The 17364-nt window shown below is 37.1% G+C and overlaps 1 protein-coding gene across 2 annotated transcripts in view; it reads right to left on the bottom strand.

Annotated features, from left to right (window-relative positions):
• Positions 1 to 17364, bottom strand: part of RABL6 (RAB, member RAS oncogene family like 6) — a 90403-nt gene that overhangs the window by 60633 nt on the left and 12406 nt on the right. Inside the window, exons 3-5 of one of the 2 annotated variants that reach the window (XM_043983631.1) lie at positions 9062 to 9109; positions 7703 to 7732; positions 353 to 405 (exon numbers count right to left, since the gene is read on the bottom strand). In XM_043983631.1, the coding sequence (XP_043839566.1) occupies positions 353 to 405; positions 7703 to 7732; positions 9062 to 9109 (131 nt within the window). The remainder of the gene's footprint in view (positions 1 to 352; positions 406 to 7702; positions 7733 to 9061; positions 9110 to 17364) is intronic. The other variant, XM_043983633.1, reaches the window with a different exon arrangement.

Genomic DNA, 17364 nt, shown 5'->3' with positions numbered 1-17364 from the left:
TAAAAAAAGTTTCTAACAAAATGGGTAGGGGACACATGAATGGGCAACTAGTACCATTTGCATCTATTGTTACCATATATGGGCTGTGAGGAGATGCAACAAGTGTTAGTACCTGAAGTAGGTGGATCTGATCTGGGCACTTAAGAGATGAGGAGAGTAAAGATGAGGGAAATGTGGGGATCCAGAATAATAAAGGTCCATTATTACAAAGTAAAAAATCTGGACATTTTTATAGGATTATCAAATAAACTAACTTGGAAATACATTATGTGCATAAAACAACAGACCTGTAACATTAAAAAAGACATAACAGAGGGAAGATGAAGAAACTGGGCATCTCAAAATGGCTTACCTCCTGAGGATCATTTTCCAGTTTCAAACCATCTCCTCGTTTTTTGCACTTTCCTTATTAAAAGACAGAAAAAAATTATGGACTAGAACTGCTAAATATATAAAAATGCAAAACTGTCTAATGGGATAGAGTGTTCTTCCCCACTTATTTTCCTCCCTCACACCCATATGAAAGCAAGCACAGCTGTTGTAAAATCATAGAATCCAAAGAGCTAGAAGAGCCTTCACAGTTTAGCTAATCAAATATTACTTGGATACATGATTTTCCTTTTCCTCTCTAAAACATCCCTAATAAATAGTCCCAGGCTCTGCCTGGGTATTTCCAATGATGGAGAACTCACTAGCTAATGAGGCAACCCATACCAATGTATTTCCAATCTTATGAACTTGAAACATGTTGCTGGATCAATTTCATCTAACTGGTTTCATATAAATGTCAATAAAATGAACGCTAGAGTGAAACTGAAACCCTGCCCTAAGCAAGAAACAGCAATGTAACACTGATTAGGGACTAGAATGAGGCAGCTGCCTGAAAAGCAATTAGAGCTATTCTAATTGTTCCCTACTCTACTGCAATTGAAAGTAAAATGCAACATTATTTCAAAACTGAAATGCAGCATAAATTAAAATGCATACAGGTCAAAGTAAATGTGCAGACTATTTTAAACAAAAGGCAGAAAAACCAGGTTGCACTAACCTGAAGCCTTAGTGCATGACAAAGCAGGGTTTCAATAGGGTGTTGGGAAAAACTGTTAGACACCTTCATGTGAATTGCTTCTAGTGAATTCAGCAGCAAAAATGATCATAAGGCTGAAAAGACTGGCCTAGGAGGAAAAGTAAGGTCTCAATATTCTTAAACTAGATCCTGGACCTGTTTTAATAAAAATTTTTAGAAGAAAGGCAAGGAACCTTCTTCTGATAGGTATTTATGGAATCATGAAAATGGTAACTAAGAGTTTGACTTCTCTTTCTTGTCACGGTGTCACTTAATGACTTTGATGTTTGTGCACTGTGCACCAGTGATGGCACTGAGATATACTGAGTACTCATTATAACTGTTAAACTAGAGGAAGAGGTCAAAAAAAATTTCTGAAACATTTCTAAACTTGTAACTCTATGTGCTTCCCCCACCCCCTGAAAAAATCACAAAGGGAAAAAGATTTCACCAGATAAAAAATATAGGCTACCTAATACGCCTTTAAAAGTCAATGGCTTGATTCCTTAAGTAGTTAACCATATATATTCTTTTGGTTAAGGATGAGAGAATGATCAGTGTTTGTGAAAACAGGAAAAACAGCTCAAAGGCTTTTATTCATCAGAACCAAAGAAGGTTTCCACAATCAAAGAAGAAAATGTTTCAGTGGTAATAAAATTGCTTACCTTTAAATCTGAAAGGATCATATATTGCTATCAGAATGTCAATACTTTTGAGTCACAGAACATAGAACTAGAAAGGGCACTGACTGATAAAATATCTGTAAACAGGACTTAAACCCATCCAAAACAGGTGGCTATCTATAGATCTTATTCTTACAGGTCCAAGGAGGGATTTCTTTACAGCCTCTCCATTACCCTTGCATTTGGCAATCTTCCTCTTGAAAACCTTTTCAATACAGAAAAAAGGTCAGGGCCTGTCCTGGGCTTTTTCTCAATACACACTCTCTTCAACTCTCAAGTGTTTAATTATCATCTGTAAGAATATGACACCTAGATTTAAATATTCTGGTCTGTCTCTTTTGTGGAGGCAACTGGGCTTAAGTGACTTGTCCAGGGTCACACAGCTATTAAGTGTCTGAGACCACATTTGAACTCAAGTCCTCCTGAATACAGGGCCTGCAGGGCCTGGATTAACCCTCACTGCCTCACAAAAAAAAAAAAAAGGACCCCTCCACCTCTTAGAATCCCTAATTACCTTCAAAGCTTAGCTCAAGCATCACCTAATACATGAAGTTTCCCTGATAGAATTATCGTGTATATATTTTATATACATTGTTTTATATATAATTAATATGTGTGCCTGTTGTCTCCCCCAATAGTATTTCAGTTCCTTGAGGGTAAAGACCTTTTCATTTTTGTCTTTGTATCCCTAGTGCCCAGCACATAGTAGGCCTTTGCTGATTGATCATTTTCTCTTTCATAGACAAAACAATCCCAATTCCTTTAATTCTTCTTCAAAGATATTTTCCAAATCCCTACCTATTTTTTATGTTCATTTTTGGACCCTCTAATCATCTCTTTTTATGAACAACAACAAAAAAAACACACCTGGAAATTAATTTTTAAAATCCTATCAAATATTTTATTTTTTTAATCGCTGGTGATTTTATGAATCCCAAGTTCAAAAAACAGGGTTCAAATCTTTTTTTCCCTATCAACCTTGTTCCATAAGATCACACCATTTGGAGGTAGAAAGATTCTAGTTCAATCTTTTCTTTTTTACAGATGGGGAAATAGAGGCCCAAAGAAATGAAGTGAATTGCCTGAGACCTATGCAACTATTAGGTAGCAGACTTAAAATTTGAGTCTGGGTCCTCTGGACTCTCAAACCTATACTTTCTCACTATATCATGATGTAAATTTATTAGTGTTTAAGAGGACTTGTAGGAACTTGCACTGTATAGAAAATTGAGGCCTGGCCTTGGAGGCACTAAGTACCACCTCCTACATATACAACCTAAGTTAAGTCACAACTTCACTGTGCCCCAGGCACAGTCTTAGACAGTTGTCTAAGACTATCAACTGGAGAAAAATTGCTCATTAGCTCTGGTAGAGGGAGTTTCCTCACTGGTAGTTCTCTATTACCAATGGTCAGAGAATTGTAATCTGTCATCAGAAGGGGTGGTGGTCTTAGCCTTTATTTTTTTTTCTCTTTAGGACACTAACATCAGTCTCAAACATCCACAAAAGCACTGTTTTAGTATTATCAATATATTCCTTGTATATTAGTGCTACTGAATGAATGAAAAAACATTTATTAAGCATAAGCACTTACCATGTGCCTAGCACTGTGCTCAGTGCTAGGGATACAAATATACAAAGCAAAAAAAAACTAGCTCCTGCCCTCCAGTAGTTTACATTCTAATGGAAGAAACTTTTTTTTTTAAGCAGTCTTAGGAGGGGCAAAGCACAGACATGCAACAAGCTGCTCTGGCATCTTGGTTAACCATATAGATAAATTGAAGAGCTGCTTTTACCAGAATCAAAATTATAACCAAGGAATACTGCAAGGTGATGGAGTATTTTCTGAGAAAGCTTGGCAGTTCAACTATCTGTTTATGGTAAATAACCTACCCTTCATAATATACTCAAATACTGTTACAAACTCATAATGCTCCAAATTGGACTGCCTGATGGCTCACTCAGTACCATACATCCATATCAATCTGGTATTAATTATATTGATGCATACATGTATATATCTCATTTTAAGCTATACTCTCTAAGGGATTATAAAATGGTTAAACAAGTGAACCCACAAAAGGTTAGAATCATTGTGGTCCAAACTGCCTCAATTACACTCCAGCAGCTCCAACCTTCCTCACACTGTGGTGAACCGAAAACAGTAGGATAGTGTTCAAATTATATGTTTAAAAAGGTAATAAGGATGACAGATTGGTTCTGAGAGGTATAGAGGGCTGTCCTTTCACATAAAAAAACCTGAAACTCAACACCAACAGGATGTTATTTTTTAAAGTAACATTAAAAGGACTGAGAGCAAGCACATCTGAAACTCTGAGCTCTTTGTTTCCACATTACTATTCTTTTATTTTTTTTTGGGGGGGGGTGTTGGGGCAATGAGGGTTAAGTGACTTGCCCAAGGCTCACACAACTAATAAGTGTCAAGTGTCTGGGGCCAGATTTGAACTCAGGTCCTCCTGAATCCAGGGCCATTGCCTTATCTACTGCACCACCTGGCTGCCCCTCCACATTACTATTAAACATCAAGAACAAAAAATGAAAAACCAGGCAACGGTACTACTGCCCTATATATAAGGTTAAGCAAGTGAGCATAAATGATACTAAAGGCACCAAGCAAGAAGTTAAGGCTTTCTCCATACACATTTACATGTACCTATTATTAAATATTAGCCTCTTTTCCCATTTCTTCTATGTCTTATTTGTGTCAAATCAATTCTAGTCCCATTTCCCTTTCCCCAAAGAAGTATAAATTAGTTTCTATAAGAAACTAACATGAACATGGCTTGTTGTTTTTTTTTTTGAACATGTCTTGTTTTAACCCTGGATGTAAAAACTTACATATATTTGGTATGACTGCTTATTCACTGGTATGTAGTTATAAGCCAGTCCTCTGAGGTAATGTTTCTCTCATTAAAAAAAAAATGCTACCTTTAATCAATTGCTTAAATACAGCATACTTACAAACAAAACCCTTTACAAACTATATTTCCACCTCTATCTCCATCCCCCTCCCCTGCCCCTGCCAAGTCAGATCACTGGTTTTAATAGAATAGAGAGATATCAATTTTCAGGACACTGCTCTCTGCTGGCTTTTTTCCTATCTGTGACCACACCTTCTGTATCCTTTGCTGGATCTTCATTTATGTCACATTCATTAACCATGGCAGTTTCCCAAGGCTCTAACCTTCTATATTATTTCACTTCATTAGCTCCCATGATTTCAATGATCACCTCTATGCAGATGACTCTCAGATCTAGTGTCATCTACTTCTCCTGACCTCTGAGTCTCTCATATCCAAATGGCTATTAGACATTCTGGAATGGAGGTCCTATAGACATCTTAAACTCAACATGTCTAAAAATTAATTCATAATTTTCCTCTCAAAACTCTCCCCTATTCCTAACCCTCCCTTTTACTGTCAACTCTCTTCCCAGTCACCAAGGCTCTCAACTTAGGTTACCATCCTTGACTCCTCACTCTCTTAGCCTGCCTCATATCCATATCAGCTGTCAAGTGCTGTTGATTCTGCCTTAGTACCATCCATCACACCCCCCCACTTCTCTCCTCTGACACTGCCACTACCCTGGTGGAGGCCCTTATCACTTCATGACTGAACTATGGTAAAGGTTTGCTGGCTGGGATCCCCTGCCTCAAGCCTCTCCCTATTCCAATCTATTCTCCACTGAGCTGTCAAAATGATCTTCCTAAAATATAGTGCTGACCATGTCACCCCTCCCTCCCATTCAATAATCTCTAGTAGTTCCCTATTACCTACAGGATCAAATAAACAATTCTGTCTCTTTAGAACTTTAGGACCTCACCCCATCTGTGCCTTTCCAGTCTTCTTATACCTTATTCCCCTCCATATATTTGGAGATCAAGTGACACTGGCCTCTTTACTGTTCTTCTCAGAACCCTCTATTTCCTAACTCTGGACATTTCCCCTGGCTGGTACCAGGCTTGTAATTCTCTCCCTTCTCACCCTCTGTCATCTGGCTTCCTTCAAGTTTCAGCTAAAATCCCACCTTCTACAAGAAGCCTTTCCTAGTCCTTAATCTTAATGCCTTCCCTCTGAGGTAACTTTCAGTAGATATCTTGTATATAGTTATAATAAAAACAGCAATTAGCACTTACATAGTACCTATCTACCAGGCAGTGTACTAAGTTCTTTACAATTATTAACTCATTTGCTCTTCACAACAACACTAGGAAGGAGCTATTATTATCCCCATTTTACAGTTGAGGAAACTGAGATAAATGGAGATTAAGTGATTTGCCCAAGGTCACACAGACATTAAGTGTTAGGCCAGATTTTAACTCAGGTCTTCTTGATTCAAGGCACAGTGTTCTATCCACTGTGCCACTGAGCACAGTGAACTGAGCTACTCAGTTCCTTTTATGTTTATATGTCAGGTGTCATCTTAGATTTCTAAGAGTCAAATGACTTTACTATGCATCTCAGATCCAAGTCGACAGATGGTACTAACTGATGCTTAGCCAATAATGGCTTATGAACGAGAACCAAGAATTTCAGGAACTACTTTTAGGACAAGCTTAAAGGTAATGTCTGGTACCATAAATGTATTATTATATATCTTAAAATATAGTGAAAACACAGGTATAGGCTTGAGAGGGTTTTCACACTGTTCCATGAACTAACCTAGAATTTCTGCAAAAGAATGGTGATAATGGATATGTTACAATTTGCTGCTTCTCTGAAACTCACAAGAGCCTCCTATATCACATTAGGGGCACCAAGCATTCTTCAGAACAGGGTCACTTAAACCATTTTTGTGTCAGGGATCCCTTCTGAGAATGTTTTTTAAATGTATAAAATATATAGAATAGTGAAAATAAAGACAATCTTCCCCCCTAGCCCCCAATTCAAGTCCAGAGAACCCTTGATATCTATATGTGGATCCCAGGTTAAGCTCCTACTTTAGATGGATTCTCCAGGCCAAGGGGGGTAAAAGTAGAAAACCACCAGCTAAACACATTATTTAGACATTTAAATGACAAGGTCTAATCAACACCCCCAGCCCCATAGATATCCAATAAATAAACACACACAACAATTTCCAAGAAGCTTTAGAACTAGGAAGCAAAACCAAACCAAAATAAAAAGGCAATTTAATCTCTGACTCAGGAAGTTACTGTCTTTTAAGACAATAATTCCATTTCAACATAAGAAGAAATGCTTTTAGTTTAGGGATAATTAAAATCTTTACTACAAAACAATCCAGTGCTAAGTCATTGTTCACTAGGTATGCAGAAAAAAACCAAACCTGCTTCATGAATTCTTACAGCAGCCTGGAGGGGGAAATTAAACTAACAGCGAGGCTAGGAGGCAAAGCACTGCTAGGTTAAATAGAAACTAGCAGATTCTAAAAACTACCAAATGGCTGCAGAATATTGCCTTTTTCATAATGTAGAAGAAAAATTGGAACTTAGAATAGTAAGATGTTTTGTAATTCTCTGGAAGCAACTTCTAAAATACACTAAAAGCACTGCAGAAAAGAGTTTTTAAAAATGTAAGTCAACACAAGGCTAGATTGGAATGGCTTAATGCACCTCTGGCTATATGAACTTCATTACCACAAACTTAGCATTGAAGTAAAGGTGATCAAAAAATAATTTTCTACTATAAATCAGTTCTAAATTGTCCATTATCTGTTAAATCTTTAATAATATTATGAGGAAGATAAGATATTAATTTTAAGCGAGAAACTAATAACATGGAAATTATGTTCAGACATATTTCTAGTGTCTGCCATTTCAAATAAAGCCTTGTAATTGGATACCATGCAACTTATCGATATATGTTAAGATAAGATCTTGGAAAAGGTAAGGAAAAGACCAGATCTTATTCAGCACTACACTGCAAAAATGCTTTACTATGGCAAGGCTAATGCAACTAGTATAAACTCTCACCTAAAGAATCACAGAGGAGAAATTTTTGCCCTGAGTATGAGAAGAAATAAAAATAAGAGATTGTTAATTAGTGAAACTTCAGACATTTTATTAAATAGCATTTTATTAAATGGCTAGAAAAGATATTCCTATCCACTCCCTCACTCCTTGTTATGGACTAAAACCCACTCTCTGTCAGTTGTTTTCTCACTTCCCCTTAAAAACCAGCAAAAACTATTTCACCGAGTTTCAGCCAGCATCTCATGAAGTCTGGTATTAGTTGTATATGTATGTATTCCACAGTTGGAAAAATACCACAGGAATAATGCTGATGCTACTTTATCTTTCAGGAGTCAAAAAGAATACTCTTTTCTTTTCTATGATGGAGAAAAAATTCTGAGCAGTTTTTTGGATATCTTTGAGGTTTAAAGGAGCTGGGCAACTAAGGACACATGAATAAAGGACGGTAGAATAACCCAATTTTTGTAACACTGGTATTTCATAAGGTTGATGCTCTAGTAAAAATGTAATTATTAAAAAATTATACTCCACATGAATCTCTCCAGTTTTATATGATAACTTCAGAACTCATGCTTTGACATGTTTCCTTATGTTTAAGAATTTAGGACAGGGTTTAAGCCCACTTTTCTAAGATATTTCTACCTTGAATAAATCTACTCTTTTGCCAGATTTGTCAGAATTTACCACAGACTTAGGAAGGTAACTTTGGTAAAGTAACCAGAAATGTTATTTTACAAAGACTTACTAAGTAAAATTGAATAAAAGCGATGTTCTTGACTCTTTATCTTACACTCTGTGGGGCATTAGGGGAGTTTATTTTTTGTTTTATTCAGTTTTTTGTGTGTTTGTTTTGTTTTTTGGTGAGGTGATGGGGGTTAGGTGACTTGCCCAGGGTCACACAACTAGTAAGTATCAAGTGTCTGTGGCTGGATTTGAACTCAGGTCCTCCTGACTCCAGGGCCGGTACTCTATCTGCTGCACCACCTAGCTGCCCCTGTTTTATTCTATCTTAAACTAAAACCATACATAGAATAAAAGATAATTTATGTAAATGGTTAAAAAAAAACCCCATGTGTAAATAGCATTGGTGGTTGCCAACAAAGATGAAATTTATTTCTTTGGATGGGCTGGAGAATGCAACAAGTAGCTTTTCTGTACCAGCAGAACCAGAGGTTAAGTTTCACAATTAATGCACAACATCCCTATCAAAAACTGTCCACAACTAAGACTGTCTGAAACAGAGGGAAAAAAATCTAACATTTAAAAAAGGATAAAAGCAAGGAAAGAAATTATGCTGATCTTCATGCATAAAACACACATAACTTAGGCTTCAGGTTAAAAAAGGAGGGGATGACTTACCCTTGTCAACTACATCCCAGACTTCAACCTTTACAATGTCATCAGTGGCTAAAAAGAGAAACAAAACAGTATTAGAAGCATATACTGTGGTCTTTTGGCTTTATAAAGATACAGTTTTTGCGGAAATTAAGTACAACCTGAGAAGAAAAGTTCAAACCACTATTTCTTCTCTTCACTTGAACTTTTATGTCAGTATGGATTTCATGACCTTTCCATACAGAAGGCTACAGATTTAATCAATAAATCAAGACTGCTAACCAATTTAAATAAGTTTAAGTGAGTCAGCTTTGTCACTCACACACACACACGAATATAAATCTAGCCATAGTAATAGAAGCACAGATTATATTATTTTTCCCAGAACAAGTAGAAAGGGAGAAATTATACAGCTGAGAAAGTGGGACAGATGGCAAGATGCCCGGGTAGGTCCTGGTTTCCTGGGAGATGGCAGGACAGGATGTGAAGCATGGTGTGGGGGGGCTGATTTTTCATAAGATAAGAATCTCTCTCATAAAGTGAAACACTAATACATATATCAGGGCAGTGAGGTGTCACAGTAGATAGTGTCAGGCCTGGAGTCAGGAAGACTCATCTTCCTCAGTTCAAATTTGGTCTTAGATACTTACTTTGTGACCCTGGGCAAGTCACTTAACTCTGTGTGCCCCAGTTTTCTCATCTGTAAAATGAACTGGAGAAGGAAATGACAAACCACTCCAGTATCTCTGCCAAGAAAACCAGTCAGACATGACTGAAAATGACTGAACAAGAAAAATACTGATGTCTATACTTCCAAATGTCTTTTAAATCAATTTTTCAATTGGGTCTATGAAAGAGAACTAAAGAGGTCAAAGACTTTGACACAAATTGCAAGGCCCAAATTTGACTTTAGAAAGGCACTTTTTTCCAGCTCCCAGGCCTTAACCATGAAGTAACAAGGATATGACAGTTTAACATTAAACACACCTCCTTGATACAGCTATTTGTTGGGTCCAATAGCTGAGCAGATCTTATAAGACAGTTACCCAAATAAGAAAAACTCCTCAGTTTTGCTTTGCTCTCTCTCACATGAAGTCCAAAGCATTGACTGTTTTTTGGACCAAACAATGCTGGCCGGTCTAGAACATTTGAAGGGGCAGATATTTAACAGTTATAAAAATCTGGCAAGCAGTATAAAAGAGAAACAAGAAGTAGATTTGGATTCAGGAATATCTGATTCAAATCCTGGCTCTGACATGTTAGTTGTGTGACTCTGGGCACATCCTTTAACCTCCTAGTTTCCCAGGCACCTAAGTCTCTAGTTTAGATGAGTTGTTGATCTGTATCGGCAAAAGAAGTTTCTACAGACAAACCTATTAAATAGTAAATCTAGATGCCCCTCTTCCATCCCTGCAAATAATAATGATGATAATGAACACTGAATGCAGAGATTAAGGAACTTGCTTAAAGTCACAGAGTCTGGGATGAAGTTAGGGGTTAGAAGACCTAAATACAGTGTGTCAGAGCCACTTAGACTTCACTGCTTCCTTGAGAATCTCAGCTTGGTTTTTCACTTGGCTCTATAACTTCCAATGTACTCTTGTGAACAGCTAGAAGCTGGGAAAAGAATATCTTCTTTTAGAAAAAAAATCTGCATTTCAGTGGATTAGAAAGCCTACCAATTAGAACCTATAATTCTTAACATTTTCTTTACCTGATGTATGTACTTCCCAACAAAGGATTAACAGTAATCTGGCTTGAGCCAATGAATTTACATTTAAAACTACCCCAAAAGCCCAACCCTATGTCCAGAGAATTGTATGTTTATGAAAGCCTCAGTTCTTCCCTGGGTGAAGCAGTATGTTATGTGGAGTGCTGACATTGGAACTTGAAATCCTGCCTGACACTTGTTACTTGTCTGACATTAGGCAAGTCCTTAAACCCCTGAGTCCAGTTTCCTCATCTCTAAAATGAGGACAACACTTGGAGCATGGTACCTCAGAGAGTTGTTGTGAGCCTCAACACATTGTAAACTTAAATGTGCTATGTCAGCTAGTAATACCATACAATTCTTATCTTATCATTCCATACAATCTTATTAATCAGTAGCACCTCCCCAAGGTTGTGAACCTTAAAGAACTATGGTATTGACCTCACCTATTATAATTAGATTAAATGAATAGACCTATAACACCCCCTAGACTTGGCCTGTTAATTTAACTCAGTCTGAATGTGATACTCTTCTTTTTATCTCCAACCCATACCCTATTACCATTCTATATATCACTGAATACTGTAAATCATAGAGCCTGCTGTTTATTTATTTATTTATTTGCGGGGCAATGGGGGGGTTAAGTGACTTGCCCAGGGTCACACAGCTAGTAAGTGTCAAGTGTCTGAGGCCAGATTTGAACTCAGGTACTCCTGAATCCAGGGCCGGTGCTTTATCCACTGCCCCACCTAGCTGCCCCCGAGCCTGCTGTTTAATGCTTGGCAAAGTACTAGGCAGACAGCTGGCATTTAGTTGGTCTGTTTTTTGGAGACAAATGGGGTTAAATGACTTGCCCAGGGTCACATAGCTATTAAGTATCTAAGACTGCATTTGAACTCAGGTCCTTCTGACTTTAGGACTGGTGCTCCACCTACTGTGCCACCTAACAGCCCCATGACACTTAGTTTTACCTGAATCCTTCCAACAAGAGGCACCACAGAAATTTAATTTTCCAATGAAGATGCCAGACTTCTGACTCATATTTCAGTACTGTATCCACCAGTCTATAACAGAACAAATTTCCTGTGAGTTTTCTTTGGAATTACTTTGTCTCCTTTCAACATTCCATTCCCTCTGCTCCTTTTCTTTCAGCTCATATTTCTCTTATCATCTTTGTGTTACAAAGTAGTGCATACCCTGCTTTGAACTGTTCTATCTCCTTATTCCTCAGAAGCAAGTTCTTCACTCTAGGGGAGCCAGTAGGAAACTGAAAATGATAAAGGCTAAGTAATTATGAATTTGGTGTTACACCTAATATGAGAGTCTCCTAGGGAAGTGCCAGACTAGAGAGACAAAGGGCTCAATCACCACACAAGGAATTTTTTTTAAACTAGGAGAAGAACAGAAAGGAACAAAAATGCTGAGAATCACGAGCTCAGCAAAGCCATGGGAAAAGCAGTTCTTTTGTGAAAAATGCAACACTGTAGGTATTATAATACATTTGGAGACTGGAAAAAATTAAATTATGGGGTGCTGTGGGAAAAGGTTCAAATGAATTTTACAATCAAAGTAAAATTACTTATCACAGTAGAATCCCCCCACCCCCACCCCAATGCAGTAACAAATAAGCTGTCTGGCAAAAGAGAAAAAAATAAGAATCCTACTATTATCCATCATTATTTTAAAGCTTCACATTAAAATTTGCAGACAGGAACTTGGTTATCAAGTGGCTTCATGATAAATCTTTGTTTATAGAAATGTTCTTAACGCTCCAGAAACATATGATCAGAATAAATCCCACTAATCAACCATTTAGCATTATAATCATGGGATCCTTTGATAAATGTCACCTGACCAGGATAGAAGGATGGAAAGGTGAAGGGGTAGAATACTATATCACTAAATTAAATACTAGCATAGTAAGATCCTAACTAAAGCTAGGGGGGATACCACTCTGGTTCACCACCTACTCACTTTTTAGGTTTATATCAATGGCATACAAAGACTAGAAAAATGCTCTCATTATTCATATTTCAGCACAGGAAAACCTTTTTTTTTTCCCATTAAGGAGAAACAAACACAACTTCAACTTTACAATCTTATATAGAGGGAATTAACAAAGAGTAAGAGTTCTCAAAAGAAGCACATTTTGAAACATATGAAAGACTATTCCAAATCACTAGTAAGAAAAAAGCAAATTAAAAAAAAAATTCTGAGGTTCCCCTCCACAATCAGCAAACTGGCAATTAATGAGAAAGGATAAGAAACTAGTCAATATTGGGAGGGACTTGTGAAAAGACTGGCACACTAATAGTCTTGGTGAAATTATGAAGTGGTTCAACCATTCTGGAAAATATTTGGAATCATGCTAAAAAAATAAGTGACTAAAGGGGGCAGCTAGGTGGCACAGTGGATAGAGCACCGGCCCTGGATTCAGAAGGACCTGAGTTCAAAACCGGCCTCAGACACTTGACACTTACTGGCTGTGTGACCCTGGGCAAGTCACTTAACTCTCACTGCCCTGCAAAAAAAAAAAAAGTGACTAAAGTCTCTAAGATATTTGATCCCCAAATTCCATTGCTAGGAATATACTCCAAGGGGGTTATATATCCCAAAGTTTCCACATAATCTCCCAAATAGCAGCACTTTTTTTATAGTAGTAAAGAACTAGAAATAACATAGATGATCACTGAATGAGTACTGGCTAAAACTGTGGTTCATGAATGTAATAGAACATTTCTACAGGCCTTTTCTGGCTTATTCAAACTCTGGACTACCCTCCAGCTGCTAATGCCTTTCCTTCTAAGGTTACCTCACCATCCATCTGTCCCTCCCCCTGACCCCCCATGTACATGTTTTCTTTTTTCATTAGAACGTAAGCTCCTTGAGGATGAGGATTGTTTTGCATTTTTGTTGTTGTTTTTGCGGGGCAATGAGGGTTAAATGACTTGCCCAGTGTCACACAACTAGTAAGTGTCAAGTGTTTGAGGCCACATTTGAACTCTGTAAAGAATTGTTATTTGAGGTTTTTATGCCTTGGCATGTACTGGCCTGAGGCTCCGCAAACCACATGGTGCTCCACCCAGTGGTTGTAGCCATTGACATGGTGCTGGCACCTCACATCATCACCACTCCCCGAAGTCTACATGGGCCTGTCAAAATTATAATGATTGGAAGCCTAGTGAGGGCAGTCATGTGACTGTCAGAGTGGCCATCCAATTGGCTGGGGACTGTGTGGGGGTGCTGGGAGAAGGGAGGTTTTTTTTTTGGCCGGCATTCTAGCTGGAAGCTAGAAGGCGATAGCAGCGGGGCTGTGTACTCTCAGCTGATTCCTGGTCAGTGGTATTTTTTCAGGTTGTATAATTTCCCTTTGCCCATTTTATTTCCTTTCTCTTGATCCTACTGATCCTATTTGTGTGTGTTTTTTTAAAGTTCATTCTTGTTAAAATAAATTCTGTTCTGTTTTGAGGGAGGTTGCCAGTCTCCTTCCTTGCCCCAATATTGTGGCGAGCTGCTTAGCTAACACTCCCCAATTAAAAATTGGTCCCCACAACTCAGGTCCTCCTGAGTCCAGGGTCGGTGCTTTATCCACTGTGCCACCGAGCTGCCCCTTGCATTTGTCTTGATATCCCCCAGTGTTGAGCACAGTGTTTAGCATGTACTAAATTCTTTAAAAGGAAAAAAAAAACCTTTTTGGTATTTTTTTAACATCACTTTAGTTTTCCTCAGTATCCTTTTCTCTCCTCAAGAACCATCCCATATATAAAATATTATTATTTTTTTTAATTTTAAATTTTTTTGTGGGGCAATGGGGGGTTAAGTGACTTGCCCAAGGTCACACAGCTAGTAAGTGTCAAGTGTCTGAGGCCGGATTTGAACTCAGGTACTCCTGGATCCAGGGCTGGTGCTTTATCCACTGCGCCACCTAGCCGCCCCAAAAATATTATTTTTAAAGAAAAAAAAAATCAATGTAACTGCTCAGTATATTGAAAAAGTATGAAAATATGTGCAAGGTACCATACTTGTGGACCTCAACCTTTGCAAAGATGTGAAATGTGAGTGTTTTCTATTTTTTCTTTTGAGTCATGCTTATTCTTTATAATAAAGCAATATTCACTTTTGATTTTTTGTGTGTGGTTGTTTTTATCTATTTACACTGTTGTTGTCATTCTTTTCTTCATTCTGCATCAGCTTAAGTACATCTCTCCATGTTTCTCCAAAACCATTACATTCATCATTTCTTATAGTACAGTTACATCTGTTGCTGTGTATCACAATTTGTATAGCATAATGTGTTTAGCCATTCCCCAAATGTTGACCATCTACTTCCAATTCTTTGCTATCACAAAACCCACACAGATTCCTTATAAAATGCTTGTTAAAGAAAAAAAAAAAGGAAACAAAGTAGATGTCCATCAGTTAGAGTTAGAGGACAACTAAACAAACTGTTAAAATGAAAGTAACAACAGATAATTGTTTTATAAGAAATGATGAATATGAAAAATACAAAGGAATATACAACATACAACGGGATAAAAGGTAAGACATAACTGAAGGAAAGTGAATGAAGTAAGCACAACCTGGAAAATAATATACACAATGACTATAATAATACAAATGAAAAAGACATTCTCTTCCATTTGCTATTTTTCAAGCCCTAGTCTTATTCTCTAACTCAAGGTTGTACACACTAAATGGTTCATTTATGTATCTCGTGTTTTGGGCAGCAGGATAATAGAGCATGCTAGAGTTTCTAATACCATGGAGAGTTTAACTTCTCACAAGAATATTAGGATTTTTTTAAAAGTTCAGCTAGAAAATTCAAGAGAAGCATAAAAAGGTTAAAAGGAAAGAAAAAACACTTAAGAGACTCAATAACTTTCAACTGTTTATATTCCTACATGGGAAGATGATACTTATAACTCTTTTAAGAACTTTATCACTATTAGAAGTAATACACATAGAGGGTGTGGGTGTGAATTGACTATGATTGGATATTTTAAAACCCACCACAAAATTAAAGGGTGAGAAAGAGGATTGTACTGGGAGAAGAGGGAAAGGAGAGACAGAATGAAGTAAATTATCTCACATAAAAGAGGTATGTAAGAGCTATTACAGTGGAGGGGAAGACAGAGAAGGTGAAGGGAGGGGGGAGTGCTTGAATCTTACTCTTGTTGGAAATAGCTCAAAGAGGGAATAAGATACATACTAAGTTGGGTATAGAAAGTATAAGGGAAATAGGAATGGAAGGGGATAAGATATGAATGGGGTGGAGACTGAGAGAAAGGTGATTAGATTGGGGAGGCAATGGTTAGAAGTTTGTGAGAAGGGACAGGGTGAAAGGTGTGAGAGAGAAAAGGATAAACAAGGGAAAATAGGATGGAGGGAAATACAGAGTTGGTTATCATAACTGTAAATGTAAATAGGATGAATTCAGAATCCTACAACATAATGTAGCAACACATCTGAAGCAGAGAGAGACACACAAAATAAAGGTAAAAGGCTGGAGCAGAATATATTATGCTTCAGCTGAAGTAAAAAATGCAGGGACAGCAATCTTTATCTCAGACAAAGCAAAAGCAAAACCAGATAAGAAAGGAAACTATATCTTACTAAAAGGTCCAATGACAATTAAGCAATATCAATACTGAACATATATGTACCAAATGGAATAGGACCTAAATTTTAGAGAGAAGTTAAATGATTTACAGGAGGAAAATAAGACAGTAAAACTATACTTGTGGGGAACCTCAACTTTCCCCTCTCAGAACTGGATAAATCTAACAACAACAACAAACCAACCAAACAAGAAAGAAGTTAAGAAGGTGAACAGACTCTAAGAAAAGTTAGATATGGTAGACTTCTGGAAAAAACTGATTTGTGAATAGAAAGGAATATACCTTTTGCTCAGCTGTACTTCTTTTGCATCTACACAAAAACTGAGCATGTATTAGGCCATAAAAACCTCACAAACAAATGCAGAAAATGAAAAATATTAAATGCATCCCTTCCAGATCATAATACAATAAAAACTGCATTCAATAAAAGGCAGTGGATAGATTAAAAATTAATCTAATCCAAAAGAATAAGTGGGACAAAGAACAAATCATAAAAACAACTGATGATTTCATTAAAAAGAATGACTAGACAATATACCAAAATTTATGGGATGGAGCCAAAGTAGTACTTAGGGAAAATTTTGTATCTCTAAATGTTTACGTCAATAAAAGAGAGAAAGAGCAGATCAATGAATTGGGTGTGTAATTAAAAAAAACTAGAAAAAGAGCAAATTAAAAATCCCCAATTAAATATCAAATTGGAAATCCTGCAAATCAAAGGAATAATTAATAAAACTGAAAAACCCATTGAACTAATAAATAAAACTAGAAGCTTACTTTTTTTATAAAAAAAATAATAAAGTAGATAAACCATTTGTTAATCTGATTTAAAAAAGGAAAGAAGAAAACCAAATTATCAGTATCAAAAATAAAAAAGAGAAATTCATCACCAATGCAGAGGGAATTAAAGCAATTAAGAGTCATTTTGGGGGGGCAGCTAGGTGGCACAGTGGATAGAGCACTGGCCTTGGATTCAGGAGTACCTGAGTTCAAATCCG

Source organism: Dromiciops gliroides, chromosome 2 (assembly GCF_019393635.1).
Source record: "Dromiciops gliroides isolate mDroGli1 chromosome 2, mDroGli1.pri, whole genome shotgun sequence".
Classification (NCBI taxonomy): domain Eukaryota; kingdom Metazoa; phylum Chordata; class Mammalia; order Microbiotheria; family Microbiotheriidae; genus Dromiciops; species Dromiciops gliroides.
Note: the sequence above shows the minus strand (reverse complement) of the source record. Positions and strands in the feature narration are given on the sequence as shown.